The 14,793-nt window shown below is 43.5% G+C and overlaps 1 protein-coding gene across 1 annotated transcript in view; it reads left to right on the plus strand.

The window, feature by feature from the left end:
* The window catches only part of frem2b (FRAS1 related extracellular matrix 2b), a 34,400-nt gene that overhangs the window by 12,259 nt on the left and 7,348 nt on the right, over positions 1-14,793 (plus strand). The window contains exons 3-11 of the mRNA XM_003968574.3: positions 4,177-4,323; positions 5,990-6,220; positions 7,332-7,457; positions 8,167-8,418; positions 12,690-12,839; positions 13,642-13,851; positions 13,931-14,128; positions 14,233-14,397; positions 14,577-14,759. Of these exons, the coding sequence (XP_003968623.3) occupies positions 4,177-4,323; positions 5,990-6,220; positions 7,332-7,457; positions 8,167-8,418; positions 12,690-12,839; positions 13,642-13,851; positions 13,931-14,128; positions 14,233-14,397; positions 14,577-14,759 (1,662 nt within the window). The remainder of the gene's footprint in view (positions 1-4,176; positions 4,324-5,989; positions 6,221-7,331; positions 7,458-8,166; positions 8,419-12,689; positions 12,840-13,641; positions 13,852-13,930; positions 14,129-14,232; positions 14,398-14,576; positions 14,760-14,793) is intronic.

Below are 14,793 nucleotides of genomic sequence, written 5' to 3' on the forward strand. Positions count from 1 at the left end.
CATAGAGTCTGACCCTGGAAATATCCCAAAAAAAGTTCAGTGTTTATCAGATGAATGTGCTCTGAGTCAGAATAAGTTAGATTATGTACTCTGATCTCTGCAGGCACAGTTTGGGTTTTGGGTTCACTGTTGACAGATGACATCATTTGTGGCAACATGGGGGGAATCTGGAGCGTAACACAGACTGCAGGGACACATGTGACCTTGCCCCTGTAATTACAATGTACAGTATCTCTCTGATACACGTGTGCCCTGGACCACAAAGAGAGGAGTGCCTACTGGAATCAGAGCACTGGGACTTCCTCTGGTGAGGTGGTCAAAGACCCGGAGAGCAACTCAAAGAGGGGTTTCCTCGGCAACATTTGCTACAGTCATGAAAGCGCATGGACACAAGATGAAATAGGTTTAATATTAGACTATTATCTAGTAGACTGTGAAGAACAATGAGAAGGTGTAGAAATGCCACAAAGTTTTACCGTAAATCACAATTTGCTGCTTTAGCAAAACAATATATTGTGTCTCAAGTTTGATTTGATTGATTTTTAAAAAAAATAAAAACACCTCATATCTCAAATTAGTGAATAATCTTTCTTTCTTCTAAAAGAAAACCAAGAGCTACATCAGAGGTTTTTTTTAAACTACACGTAACCTAATATTAGCTCAGCTTTTTCCTTGGTTAAACACACACGCACACACACACAAAATGATAATAAACAGGAGAGTCCTGTCAGCACTTCTGCTTAATACCTTTCTAAATACCTTCTATTCAGTTTCATCAAAGCTTAATCTTGGTATAATCACTGAAATGTAAAGACAACAAAAATAATTCCTCTCTTTGTGTTCCGAATTACAATACCAGGTTTAGATGTTAAGCTGCAGAACCTTTCCCCACTGAGAGCAAAGCGCTGCGTCCTTTAAACCTGGCACGGCTCGCTTTTGTTCAGAGGTGGCTTTAGTCTTTCTTTAAGGCCCCTTAAATGTCACCTTGGAGTGACCAATTTGACCGAGAGGACTCGGAAGCAACGGCGCCCAGAGAGGGCGGCCAAACCTCTGCCTAACCAGGCCTTTGGAAAAGTTTGCTTGAAGAAAGGGGATTAGGGCCTGTGAAATCATAAGAGTTCTAAATCTTTCAAGCCACAGCCAAGTCATTACTGCTGATACCAGCTTAAGGTGATTAGACCATCTCTCTCTCTCTCTCTCTCTGTCTCTCTCTGTCTCTGTCTCTCTCTCTCTCTCTCTCTCTTTCTCGCTCTCTCTCTACCACATACTTTCTGTGTTTCAGTGCTTACATCTCTTTTCCTTAATTGGAGGGATGAAGGTATTCTGCCCTCGCCTGGTGCATTGTGTGAACCCAAAGACAGCTTCCTAAAGTTAATTTAAGTTGTTATGGAGGAATGTGTTTAATTAGTGCTGCAAACATTGTGCATGATGAAACATGATGTGAGAGTAGCCCGGTGCCAGACATGTCAAACAAAATATTACACAGCACAATTTCACATTAATGAGATTAATAGACTAAATGCCTGCTTACGGCCCCCAGAGACTGCAGCATTCATCACACAGTGCACCATTAGATATGACTGCCTGCGAACCTCTTTCCTCTGTTAATGATCTGAATAGACACTCTGTGCATTTTTATGAATAGATGTTTAAAAATAACACGTGAGCAAATTCCCATCCTAGATGAAATGGAGGAACCTGTGGGCATGTTGCCGTTAGCACAATTACTGATAAATCAGTAAAAACACCACAGCTTTTTTCCTGCTGTTTGCCCCTTCAATGAATTTTGGTTCCCAACTTTATCCGTTCTCGTCACTGGAGCACTGGCTCTGTGGGCCGCCTGTCTGTCTGCCTGGCTGAGTGTACGGATGAGGGTCCACAGGGTTCTGTGGCCCCGCGATGTCTGATGGTGACCAAATAAGGTCTGCAACATGGAGGCAGGGAGGAGACTGGGTCTGCGAGTTGGCACCGTGCAGCCTGACATTCTTTGGCTGAAAAGCCTTCCGTCCCTCATCACATATCAACTAAGCGAGCTGAGAGGACCCGTGTAGAACGGTGTAGTTACAGGATGCGTAGACCAGGCCTCTTCTGGAAGCCTCTTTGTGTCACGTCTTAAAAATACCCTGCAAATTTGTGTGTGTGTGTGTGTGTGGGGGGGGGTGGGGGGGGTTGGGGGGTCACGGTGATCCAAAGAGTTTATAAGAATGCAGCTTGAATAATGTGATTTCGATTAGAAATGGAAAAAGAGGCCAGTATGATACACGTTTTGGTGAAATGATGGTAACTGATGAATTTGTGGTTTAGGTCTCTCCACTAAAGTGCAGCGCTGCATCCTGATCATGAGATCCCTCTTCTCTGAATTCTTTCTCAGTGCTCCGAGTGCTGGTTAAAGATTAACTTGGGTGTTTTCCTCGGGGCCTCTTTGAAGTGGACTTACTCCAACCGTTGGTTTATCTTAATTGGAAAGAAATCTGGAGGAGTGAAGTCGTCCTCTGGAAATGAGCACCTCGACTTCACGGCTCCCTGAAGGCTGCACTGCAGCTTTTGCTGGACTGAAAAATCTCCAAAACTCAGTATTTTTTACTTGCTATGGCAGGATTTTATATGGACTCTGAAGAAGAATAGATTTGTTTAAAAGTAGGGGATTGGATGTGTTTTCAGTTAGAATTACATAAAGAATTCTGAAATACCAGTTTATTATTACTATTATTCTTGCATCCAGTAAAACCAGTAAAACATTTAGATTACAGAAAGGTGCTTCATATTACCACCGTACACCCCATTTTCTAGATTAAGCTCCGGATCAGGAGTATCAACTGTGTAATAATGTTATGGAGCCTATGCCAATAAATGAAGTCAGATAATTGTGGAGTTTCCAATACCTCAGCGAGGGTGGGGGGGTTTGGGGGATGGGGTTATTCACAACTCAGAGATCAGACATGCAGTCTTTATGGGTGGCATGCATGCAATGCTGCTAGCTTTAATCCAACTGGGGCGGAAAGGTCATGTCATGGACGGGGCTCGACTCCAAATGAAAGATGTGGAACACACAGGAAGAAAAAAAGTAACACTCATAGATGTTGTTTTTGTTGCTATAACCGTATTATACCATGCATACATGCATATATCACTTTACATCATGAATGAATCATGCATTCAATAATCTGCACTAGAGATGACTATGAACCACCAGTTTATGGTGTTTTGTCTGGGTACCAAAGAGAAGAATCTTCCCTGAGCCAATTCAGAACTGCAAATCAAATTATTAAAAAAACAACCTTCTTTTAGCAGCAATTGTGAATGTGTGTGTGTGTGGGGGGGGGAATCATATTCTCCTGACAGAGGCGTCTAGAAAGTCATTTTCTGGAAATAAATACAAGTATATCTGGGGTATTTTGCAGCCTGGAGAGCTGTTTCTTTTACTGTTTTACACAAACTTCAGCTTGCAGGTATGGAAGAACCTCCTGTAACATTGTCCACTAATATCAGCGTTACTGTGTGCGAGGACATTTGTCTCTCAGCCCGATCTCTGGGCAGGTGCAGAGGCCATATCGCATTTCACACGCCATGACACACACAGTTGTAAAGTAGGCGCTCTCACACCTCCAACGTGTGACTGTGACCAGGAAGGAAACGGACACTGTGGGGGCGCTCAGCCGTGCGTAACAGATTTACTGACATTAACAGCCGGGGTTGGAAAGGTCGCAGACTCATTGGTGCCTAACACAAACAACAGCAACACTCCGAAACCCCCAACAAAGGAGTAGTAAACCCTCCCCAACAGTTTCACTTGTGTTCTCCCATTTTTCTTGATGTTTAGTGGCCCAGTTATCTTCATCCCTGCACAATAACAGGCACGCTGATTGCCGCGTGCAATGGCCTCCGGAACTGCACTCTCGAATCCAGCTTCAAAAGACGATGATGGATTAGTTCATCTAGGACAAAGACACCGTTATCTTAATTGAAAACAAAGCAATTAGCAGGAGAGCCACACAGCCCTCCTGTCGCCCTCTGAGAGTCGACATCATGTCCTAAAGCTGCACTCGAAAACTTTTACAGATGGGATTATTGTTCCAGTTGAGCCATTTGATCTTTTATCGCTCCTATTTTGGACGATGAGGTTTTTCTCGACAGTTTGAACCATTTCACTGAGCTAGCTTATGTGTTTGTCTCCAGGAGGGAATACCCTGAAGAACCAGGAGTTCCATCTGAACTGGGCTTGGATCTCTTTGGAGAAGGAACACTACGTGGTAGACGAGGAGGTGAAGTTCCTGGAGGTGGTGCTGAAACGGCGCGGTTACCTGGGGGAAACCTCCTTCGTTAGTAAGTCAACATCAACTCTGATTTCAGTTCCACGCAGTGAGAAAACACGTTTTCTCAAAGTATGCAACATTTTTATTCACCATTCGTATTTTAGTTGAGCAAATCTTGAGTATCTAGTATCTTTCTTTTAGTAATTAGTAACTAAAGATGAAACAATGGGCCAACTTGAAGGAAAGTGTAGACACCCTTTAGGGCCACACATGTCCCGACCTTTGACCTGCTTCTTCGGAAAAGTATTTACATTCCTATAACACAATAAACCAGACAAGCCCTGAAAGAGTGGCTGCACACACCAAGGTCACCCAAAGTTGGTGGTCAAGAAAGGAGCTTTTCTACTCCAGGCAGTTTATTGGCCGGAACTAAATGAACCAAAAAAGGGGATTTGTGCCAAGCAGAAATTCTTACTACTAGAGCCGTATATTTTAATTTGAGTTTTTCACAGCAGTTTATTATGACTGTTTGAGGCGAAGAGATCGAAAACATGCCTTAGCTGACAAGCTGTTTTTCAAACCGAGACCCTTTTTGCTTCACGTGTCCCTCTCACCCTCATTTTCAAAGTCTGCACAGTGGAATGTGCGATGCAATTTGCATCCGCCAGCAAATAAGAACACACTTACAACCTCGGGCATTCTTCTGGGATAATACACAACCTTCTATTTAATGGCTTTTTAAACAGATTCTTTCCAAAACACCGCCAAGAAAAAAAAAAAAAATTAAATTGGATTTTCTTGAACACCTTCACGCAGTGACATGTCTTATTTGTCAAGATCATTTACATAAAGATAGACGTGTTTCCTTTAAGGAAAAGCAGTACAAATTGTTACAAAAAGGCAACATTTTTATCAATTGCGTGCTCTCTGTGAGACCCTCATCCGCCTGGTGATTCTGATGCCATTTGCTCTCATCTCAGTCTGATCTTAGACCACGCTGGAGATGTTTTATTTCCCAACCCGCCTGAGTGAAGAGTGATCAGACGAGCCTTCTGGCACGTTGCTGCTTCACTGCGCGACACACGCGGTACAGGTGGCACGAGTCTGGAGGCAGCAGCGAGTCCACCTGCTCACAGCCGTCTCAGTGTCGATCCAATCAAGACGCTGTGCAAATGAAAAAGTGTGTGTAGGGAAAATCAGTCCCTCTCTCCTTCCCGGGCTTTAAAGCGTGCTGTTTTTTCAGGTTCAGATGGGCCCGGACATCTTTTCTCAACGCATATGTGCAGGAAGTGGGCTTTCCTACCCCCTGCACTTGCATATCAAAGCCCACTTTTTATTTCTATCAAAGGACTGAATGGTAATTTTCCTGCAAAGCAGAAATCCAACATTCCTCTATTTGTGGCCTTTTGAAGATGCATCTGCTGCCCTTCAGCTTTCCTCCACAAAGACGCCCGTTAGCTGGTGCCAGAGCATCGCTCATACCTGACGCAGGACACATTTTTTGACATCTAAAAGACAGCCAGTCCTCTTGCCTCGGGTTGGGGTGTCCGTAGGAGAATAGACTTCCTTGTGGAGCATCTTGAACACCGTGCAACATCGAGAAAATGTTCTTTTCCTGGGGTTAGTTAGTTGACCAGCAAAAGAACCAAAACTTCCTCGCGGAACACTGGAAATATTGGTATTTGTCAAAGTTGACCAAAGTTTATGTGAATAACTCAGTTTTGTTTATATTCCAGGCATAGACACAAAGGATGGCACTGCACTAAAGGACAAAGATTTCCGAGGAAAATCTCAGAAACAGGTGCAGTTCAACCCAGGTCAAACCACAGCGACCTGGAGGGTCCGAATTCTGCCAGACAGCGAGTATGAGGTGTCAGAAACCTTCCAGATTGTTGTGTCCGAGCCGGTAATGGCAGCTCTCGAATTTCCAGATGTGGCTACTGTGGAAATCTTGGACCCTGCTGATGGTAAGAAGGCTGTATTTTATTAATTTTTTTACTTACGCTTCATTTGGATGAATTTACGTATATGTTTGAATCCTAGTGGAGAAGGAAAATGCTTTCAATCATGCAGATGTTATAAAACAGCACGCTGAACCTAGCTGCAGTAGGTAGGCAATTGAAAATGGCAATTTAATGAGGAAATTTATGAACAGTGCCCCCCCCACACACACACTTCCTGCAAGTGTATATGGGCAAGGTTATACGGGTATGGAAATGATTAAGTTGACCTCCCTCGCATGTGAAATGAGCAGCACAAAGCAGATGAACAGTATTCCTGAAAACGGCCTCCCAGCCGTCTTGCTACGATGTGATTATTGGAATCACTTTCTCTCATCCCAGGCTTTTCCAGATGAAAAATCAAGGATTCAAATTTTTTTTTTTTTTTTAATTATGCCTTTTAATGTGGTTTGTTTAAATCAAATAACTTCAAAATGTTCTTCATATTTCAGCCAGTGGGAGGCAAATTAGAAAATGCAATTGATCTGGAAGGGATTCTGTTGCTGTCTCCTGAGTTGTAGCTTCTCAAGGTTAAAAATGCTTGAAAAGGATTTTTAAACATGGCTTTCTTTCTTTCATCCTTACTTATGGGATTGTAATAGTTTAAGTTACGTGGTCGACTTCTGTTGTTGTCTTGCAGGCACCTTAAATGTGGGTGATTATGACTAAGGAAAATCCAGAGCGCCTGCCTGAGGTTTCTGGCAGAAATGCAGCAAAATTCCAAGATTTGTCATTTTCAACTACACAAAAAGGCGCTTCAGTGAAACAATTTCATGTGCTGCAGCTCACAAACGCGCAAACCAGCTTAACTCACCTTTGTTCTATCCAGCTTATATGGGGGGAAAACACTCAAAGGAAGGGAAATAATGACTCCACAGTGTGAGACCTTGCTTTGCCCTGATCTCGTGCAATTCTGTCCTTTCTTCAATATTCCAGTTTATTTTTTTTAAAGCCAGGCACGTTTATCTACCGAGAACCTTCTGCAACTTTAATTAGCTGCCAAAAAAAATTATTTCTACGTGTGCTAACATCAGTTGACACCTGGCTATCTGTCTTGATGTATGACTCTTCTTCACAGAGTCAACAGTTTTTATACCGTCGGCTGAATACAAAATAGATGAAGACATTGGCGAGCTGCTCGTCCCAGTGCACAGGAGTGGAGATGTCAGTCAGGAGCTGATGGTCATCTGCTACACACAACAAGGTAATAGCAGCTTCACGCAAAAGTACGTTTTTATGGATATAAATATATCCATATACTCATGAGAATATATTTAGTTGTTAGTAACCCCGGTTCTTAACTATCGCACTGATCCACTGATCATATTTGCGTGTATGGATATTTATGCTTGTTTCTTCTTTATAAATGCACGGACTGCTTCAATTTACTCTCCAGGAGCAGATCCGTGCTTCTTAAGGGCCCCTCCATGTTTTCCCTCTTCCCACCTCTGCATGAGAAGTGCTGCCCCTTTTGTTTGCGCGCTCTGCATTCCTCGCAGCACGTCAGTCACCAACAAACAAAGAAGAACAATGTGACACCACCGCCAGAAACACAAACGGCTCCAAATTGTCTGAGACCACCATTATAATCCATTGTGTATTACGCTTTTTTTTGTCATGCCCAGGTGTTGATTCTCCCATGACACATTACTTCTTGCAGTGCGCAGAAACGCCTGTTCTCTGTCACCATTCTCGGTACCACGAGCGTGGAAAAGTGACACAGTATGGATTAACTATGTCTCAACCTTTGACAGGAACACAAAGATAATCGCCGACTGTAGAAAGCCAAACTAGATTGTGCTGAAAGAAGATAACATTTAAAGTGTTGTTGTTATCATATATGGAGCGGGGAGTGTCACGCTGTAATCCCTCGCAGGTTTGATTACTGACTTTTGCTATTGTGTGTCCTTCAGTTTCAGCCACGGGCACCGTCCCCACTACAGTGCTGTCTTACTCCGATTACATCTCCAGGCCAGATGACCATCACAGCGTCCTGCGCTTCGACAAAGGAGAGACGGAGAAATCCTGCCGGGTTGTGATAATTGACGACTCCTTGTACGAAGATGAGGAAAGCTTCAACGTCTCCCTCAGCATGCCCATGGGGGGCCGTCTGGGCTCAGAGTTCCCCACAGCCAGAATCACCATTGTTCCTGATATGGATGACAGTAAGATAACATTTCACTGGTCTTAAGTGTTAATGTATTATATCCTTTAAAGCATTAAAAGGTTTTCATTTGTATTAACTGAGTCAAGGCGGGTCTGCAGGAGGAAGGAAAGGTGTAACCCTCTTGTTTAGAACACGTCCCTGCGAACGCCTGCCTGTTTGTGTTTTGCAAAACACCTGACAAAAGGGTTTGAGTGCACCACCATAGCTCCCGGAGGCGAAGAATTTATCTCCTAGCTGCAGACTTAGACTGGCGGGCTGATAAGCTCCAGTTTCTTCCTGACGCCTCTTTAGTTCCCCAACACCTGACAGCAATTCCTCAGTTCCGTATCACCCCTGATGATCTCTGAAAACACTGCTGCGAATCCAAGGCTGTGTGATTGTAGGCAGCCAACCCTGGAGCTGCAAACCTCAGCGTGAATTCGGAAGCATCTTCAAGGCCTTTAATCAAAACCCATTTGAAGCAAGATAATTGTGACGATGATGTAATCTTTAATTTATCGCTCTATCAAATTACACGGACTAAATAGTTTGGGGAAAAAACATGGCTATTGGGAGTTGGGATTTCTTTCATCTTATTGAGGATTTGATGATTTATATCCTTTTATTTTGTCCAAACTGCTCCAATTAGATGGCTAAAAATTAGGAGTTTTCCTGTAGGGGAATTCCTTTGTAGAGAAAATTGTACAAAAAGTGCTAGAAAATCTGGGTGTTTTCATCAATCCTCGTGTAACACACTGCAAATTCAGTGGGAGTGGATTAGATTGATCTGTGCAGTGGTTGAAGTGTTGCTGGAATGTTTTCTTTCCTTTTTTACTGTAGCAGCTTCCAGAGTAACCAGACAGAATGTGGGTACGAGGCCTTTTGACCGAATGGTTCTAATGAAGTGCTGCGGTGACACACACTTTAATGAGGCTCCCTGGTCTGCCCTTACAGCACTGACCCTGATTTCACAAACAAGGTGTTTTCCATTCCAACTGTAGCAATTCCAAAGCATCTAGACGTCATAGATCTCTACAAAAGCGGAAGCATTTGCATTTTTGTTTTGTGAATTTTAAGGGGAATGTTATTGCTGCATGTCAGAGAGGACCAGTTTTCGTGTAGCCTTTTTTTCATGGCCTTTTGTGGTGACATGGAGATCAGCGGAGCTTTGAGCTGATGCCTGACAAATTGGCCCCCTCTGACACCTGCCTCTCAGATGCTGTGTATGCAGACTTGCATGGATGAGGCTACCTTCATAATCTAACTTTTTTTTGTCAAGCTGAAGTTCTTTTAGTTTGAAGCCTGCAAGTACATTAAATATGAGTAATGAGAGTAACTTTGGTGTCAGAGCTTTGTCACTCCCTGCCGGAGGTAATAACGAAATGACATGATGACTAATGGTGACATAAATTAGAAATAGCTTTAAGATAAAAATAAAAAGGAGAGACTTAGCACTAGTCTGAAATTAAGTCATTAATATTCTTTTCTTAAAATTGGGAAAAACATTTGGGCTCCATATTCGTCTTTACCCTTTATTTTACAGCAGCAGTTCTCAAACAGTTGTTGCAGAGTGGATGAAAGAGTCAGCGTGATTGAGCACCTGTTCCTGCCTGTGAGAGCTCTGTGCTGGGCTTCCCGGAGGGTTTCCTTTGTCTGCACAGTTATGAGCTTGTGTAGTTCTTAGAAGCGCGCGCTACTGATATCAGCAGCAAATGCATGGCAGCAGTGCTTCACTCCGACAATATAGTGCAACTTAACCTGAAATTACAAATACACATTACAGACATGCATTAGCAATTTCAAGGACCAAGTTGATGTGTGATTGTGATGTCTATTGGTACCAAAGGCACAATTCAGCTGCATATATTCCATAATGTAGTGTTCCATTATAAGAATGTTTTCTTAAAAGGCAGGTATTCTTGCCCCAAACCGATCACGGTGGTAAATATTCTGGTGACTTGACATTTAAGACTAAAGTTTTCAGCTGTCTGGGGTGTTTTACAGTAGTGTGCATGGACAGCTGTTATCCTTCAAATCCTCGCTATTTTCCCAGCGGCGGTGCATCTGCACATAAATGGCCTCATCCCCGCAGTTTCCAGGTCGGAAGAAACCTGTCCTTTCTTGCACAGGTAATTGGTGTTTGATACTGAGTCTGCATCCGGGAAAATAGTCTGACTGGGCTTGCGTGTTTATAGACTCGCACAAGTTTGTTGTAAATTTCTCCGGTGCTCTGAAGGTGTGATTATGAGCTGTTTTAAAGATGGGCGGATTCTGCGTGTGTGCGCATTATATCCTGGATGGGAATAAATCGAAGGGGAGCCGACAAACCCTTTCATTACATCCCACCTGGATTCCCGCTCATTCTGAAATAAACAGATGTCTTTAAGTATTTAAGCAGAGAGGTGGTGACTCTCTGTCCAGCTTTTGAACGAGCCGACATTCCGGTGTTTCTCACAGTGCGTAAAGCTGTAGATTTGTCTGGACTGAACATGGTGTGCTTCTTGTTTGTTGCTGCTGTGCCAGAGCCCAGATGAAGCTGGCCATTAAATAAGCACCGTGGGAATGTCATGCAAAGTTCAAGTGGAATCACATAGTCAGTGGGAGTGTAATGATTTTCTTGGGGTCACCCGTGTCTCACTATGTGTCTATTTTGAATATTGTGTTTGGGCACAAAAGGTTGGTGTGATAGCAAACTATAAGTTCCCCCTATAGTCTTTGGAGCTGTAATTTTCTTTATGCATTTTACTATTACTTTAGAAGCAGACCAAAATATACAGACTATATAAAAGATTCTGTTTTATCCAAAGTTAAAGTAGATGTGCTGTTGATGTCTGGAAGGGCTGCTGGATTCTGTGAAGCTAGTGGTTTACTTTTCACTTAATGGACCATAACCCTTTGAAGCACGGTGTTTTTCTGCTCCTCCAGCCTGATCTGATTACTGGACTAGTACAACAGGAGCAGAGTCCCTGCTTGGCTGCCAACCTTAGGCGTCGAGATCTGATTACTCCTCCACCTCAGCACCCGGTACAGGCAGCCAAAGCCGTCATTGTTTGGGTTCTGTGTGGGGTGAAATACTGGCAAGTGTCCTGGTTACCCTCATAGGAGAGACTAAGCATGAAGGTTTTCCCATCCCTGCACCCTTTTATTAGAATAGCTACTGTACTTCAGCATCCAAGATGCCCCCTTTTGAAACACAAATCCATTTAAGGAATGCCTTTTAGAACTGACCTTATCTTGTTACGGCTGTTATTGCCCGAGAAGACCGTGAAAAAAAAGGCTCATTTTGCTGAGAATAAAAATAATGGTCGATCAGTAGTTTTGCCTGGCAGCACCCCACCACCCCCCACCCCCCTTCCCCTTTTTTATCCCACTTGTGTATTGTGGGTTTATCAGAAAAGACAAACACCTCAGTACAGATTAGTATGGGTTCACCGGGGCAGGTCTTAGCTCATTTTGATTTAGTGTGAAAAGAAAAAACTACAATCTTGCAGGTACAGACTTCCATTGTCATGGAAATGGCAGCAGTCGAGACTTAACTTAATCTCTTCATTATCTGCCATGTAATTAAGAGCAGTGTAATCAGAAAAGCAGCATTTCTTTCACATTGTATCCAAGAAAATTGCTTGAGTCAGTTTCATTCGTTCAGTTCTTGATTTCCCCTTTTGTGTAACTGATTTCACACACTCAGAGTCTATATATTAACTCTTTGTCACAATAGCTCTTCCCGTTTGACAGCATCAGCCACAGGCAACATATGTAGAAGCCAAAACCCCTAATCTCTTCTGTCACAGGCAGCATATGTTTTCCATTGTTGACAGGAAACAGATTCTGAAGTAGTTAAATGGAATAACATTGGATGGATGTGGCAGCAGAGGAATCTCGGCACATAGAAACAGTAATTGCAGTCAGGCAGGCCTGGGCTGGCAAACGTCCCTCAGAACTCCAGCTAGGCAGCCTGTTTTGCCGCTTATCCTCACTGACATTGGCCGATCACTCAAAGCTAAACCAGGGTCTGCTTTCAACTTTGTTTTTTTCCGTAATGCAGATATAGAATTCCCCATTTCCAACTATAGCTACAGGAAATGAGCCTTGTTCAGTATTGTTCAAAGAACTCCTGACCTGCTGATGTTTGACAGAATCACTGTCGCAATATCTCACGCCAGATATTACAGATTATTGCAGAAGACAAGTATCCTGTTGTGAATGAGCTACAGCTTAGTAATGAATTATCACCATGGGTGTGGATGTGTTCATTATCTCCTCCACTCTTTCCTCTGTTATTCTTCCCAGTTCCTGTCTTCTACTTTGGCAACACGGACTACCACGTGGATGAAAGCAATGGCTTTGTGGAGGTGCAGGTGTGGAGGACAGGTACTGATCTCTCCAAAGGAGGAACCGTCACCGTGCGTTCCAGGAAGACAGATCCTGTTTCAGCTGAGGGTACGTGGAAGCACCATGTATCTTCTGAGAGTGATGAGTAACTCGCAGACTATAACAAACATCAGCCCGCCACTTTTCTGTTTACCTGAGCTGGAGAATCCAAGGAAAGGTTAATGCTGAATATCTTGGTCGGATGAACTGAGGAATGTAAATATTGTTCTAGGTTGGGGGGGAAACGAGGTAATGGGGCTGTTGTCTTTTAGGCGTAAACACTGCTGCGAGGATAATGGTGATTTGAGTCAGGAGAAAGCTTTTGGAATGCCTACAGATTGTTCACCACATTGGCAAGCGCTTTATATTCTAAGACGGGTTGCTATCTCTTCCAGCCTTCCCCACAGCTTCTCTTATCTTGTACCCCCAGGCAGTCCTCCCCGCCCCTCAAACTCACACTCTAAAAGACTGCATTGTAACTATAAGCAGACTAATCATATGCGGTATAACAGCAATGCAAGTTCCCTCACACATATACAGTAACTGGGTCATAAGTGTGTAAAGGGAGGGTTGAGATTGACAAGTAAATAACCTGTTGGTGCTCTCGGAGCTATCTTGTTTCTTTTAACCCTACTTCACCCAGTTAGCCTTTTATCACGCATACATTGATGTGATAGTATCACTTTATCTTTGCTCACGGCACTTATTCTATCATTAGAATGGCTGTCTGCCAGTTTCACACAATTCTAAGGTAACATGAGATCCCGTGAAAGAAGATTGAGTGCTATTGTCCATTTGTGCTTTATCCATTGTATCCCATAAGCGCTCGATTCTGAGAAACACACCTGATTTACATTGTGTTGTGGAGCAGCTGGGGCGGATTATGTCGGGATCAGTCGGAATCTGGACTTTGCACCGGGGGTCACGATGCACACATTTCGTGTGACCATACTGGATGACCTGGGCCAGCCGGTGTTGGAGGGGCCAGAGAGGTTTGAACTGGTTCTGCGAATGCCAATGAACGGGATCCTTGGGGAGCCAAGCAAGACAAGCATCCTCATCAACGACTCGGTCTCTGACTGTGAGTGACAGCCTCGGTCACTATTGCAATCCTCTGTATTTGCCATGGAGATTTGGAATTGGCTTCCTTTTCACTGCAGTGCCAAAAGTGCAGTTCCGCGATGCCGTCTATGTGGGAAATGAAAACTCTGGCCAGATCTCAGCTATCGTGTATCGGAGTGGGGATATCAGCTACAAGTCTACGGTTCGCTGCTACAGCAGGCAGGGGACGGCCCAGGTCATGATGGACTTCCACGAGAGGCCCAACACAGACGCCTCCGTCATCACCTTCCTACCAGGTAGTGTCACAAAATCATTCCATTGCATTACTTCTCAGCCTGTTAAAAACTAGTTACAAACATTTTAAATGATGTCTTTTGACCTTTTTTCCCTTCTTTTTCAGGAGAGACTGAAAAGCCTTGCACGCTTATACTTGTCGATGACACCGAACATGAAGAAGAAGAAGAACTGCGCCTCGTGTTGGGAAGCCCTAAGAGTGAATCTCCATTTGGGGCATCAGTAGGAGGACAGAATGAAACACTCCTCAAGATAAAAGATGATGCAGACAGTAAGAGCACTGTCTTCAAGTCTGTCTCATGTTATCAGTCAATTACCAATCCGGGACTTCAGCCTGGCAGCATCTTTTAGGATTGGGTTTTTTTTTTGACAGTTTAATTACTCTGCACATTTCTTTTGTTTCCTGTTAAAAAGCTGCTTCACAGAGGTGTCTTTTTTCTATTTTCCCAGAGCCAATTATAATGTTCGGAGAGGCCAAATTTAGTGTGAATGAGCCAAATGAAAATGGACAAGTTTCTGTCTTGAAGATCCCCGTGCTTCGTGTTGGAGACCCCTCAAAAGTCTCTATTGTCCGGGTTCATACCAAGGATGGATCTGCTACCTCTGGAGAGGACTATCATCCGATATCTGAGGGTAAACAAAGGATGCACGTCTTTGAAGATAAATT

Source organism: Takifugu rubripes, chromosome 11 (assembly GCF_901000725.2).
Source record: "Takifugu rubripes chromosome 11, fTakRub1.2, whole genome shotgun sequence".
Lineage (NCBI taxonomy): Eukaryota > Metazoa > Chordata > Actinopteri > Tetraodontiformes > Tetraodontidae > Takifugu > Takifugu rubripes.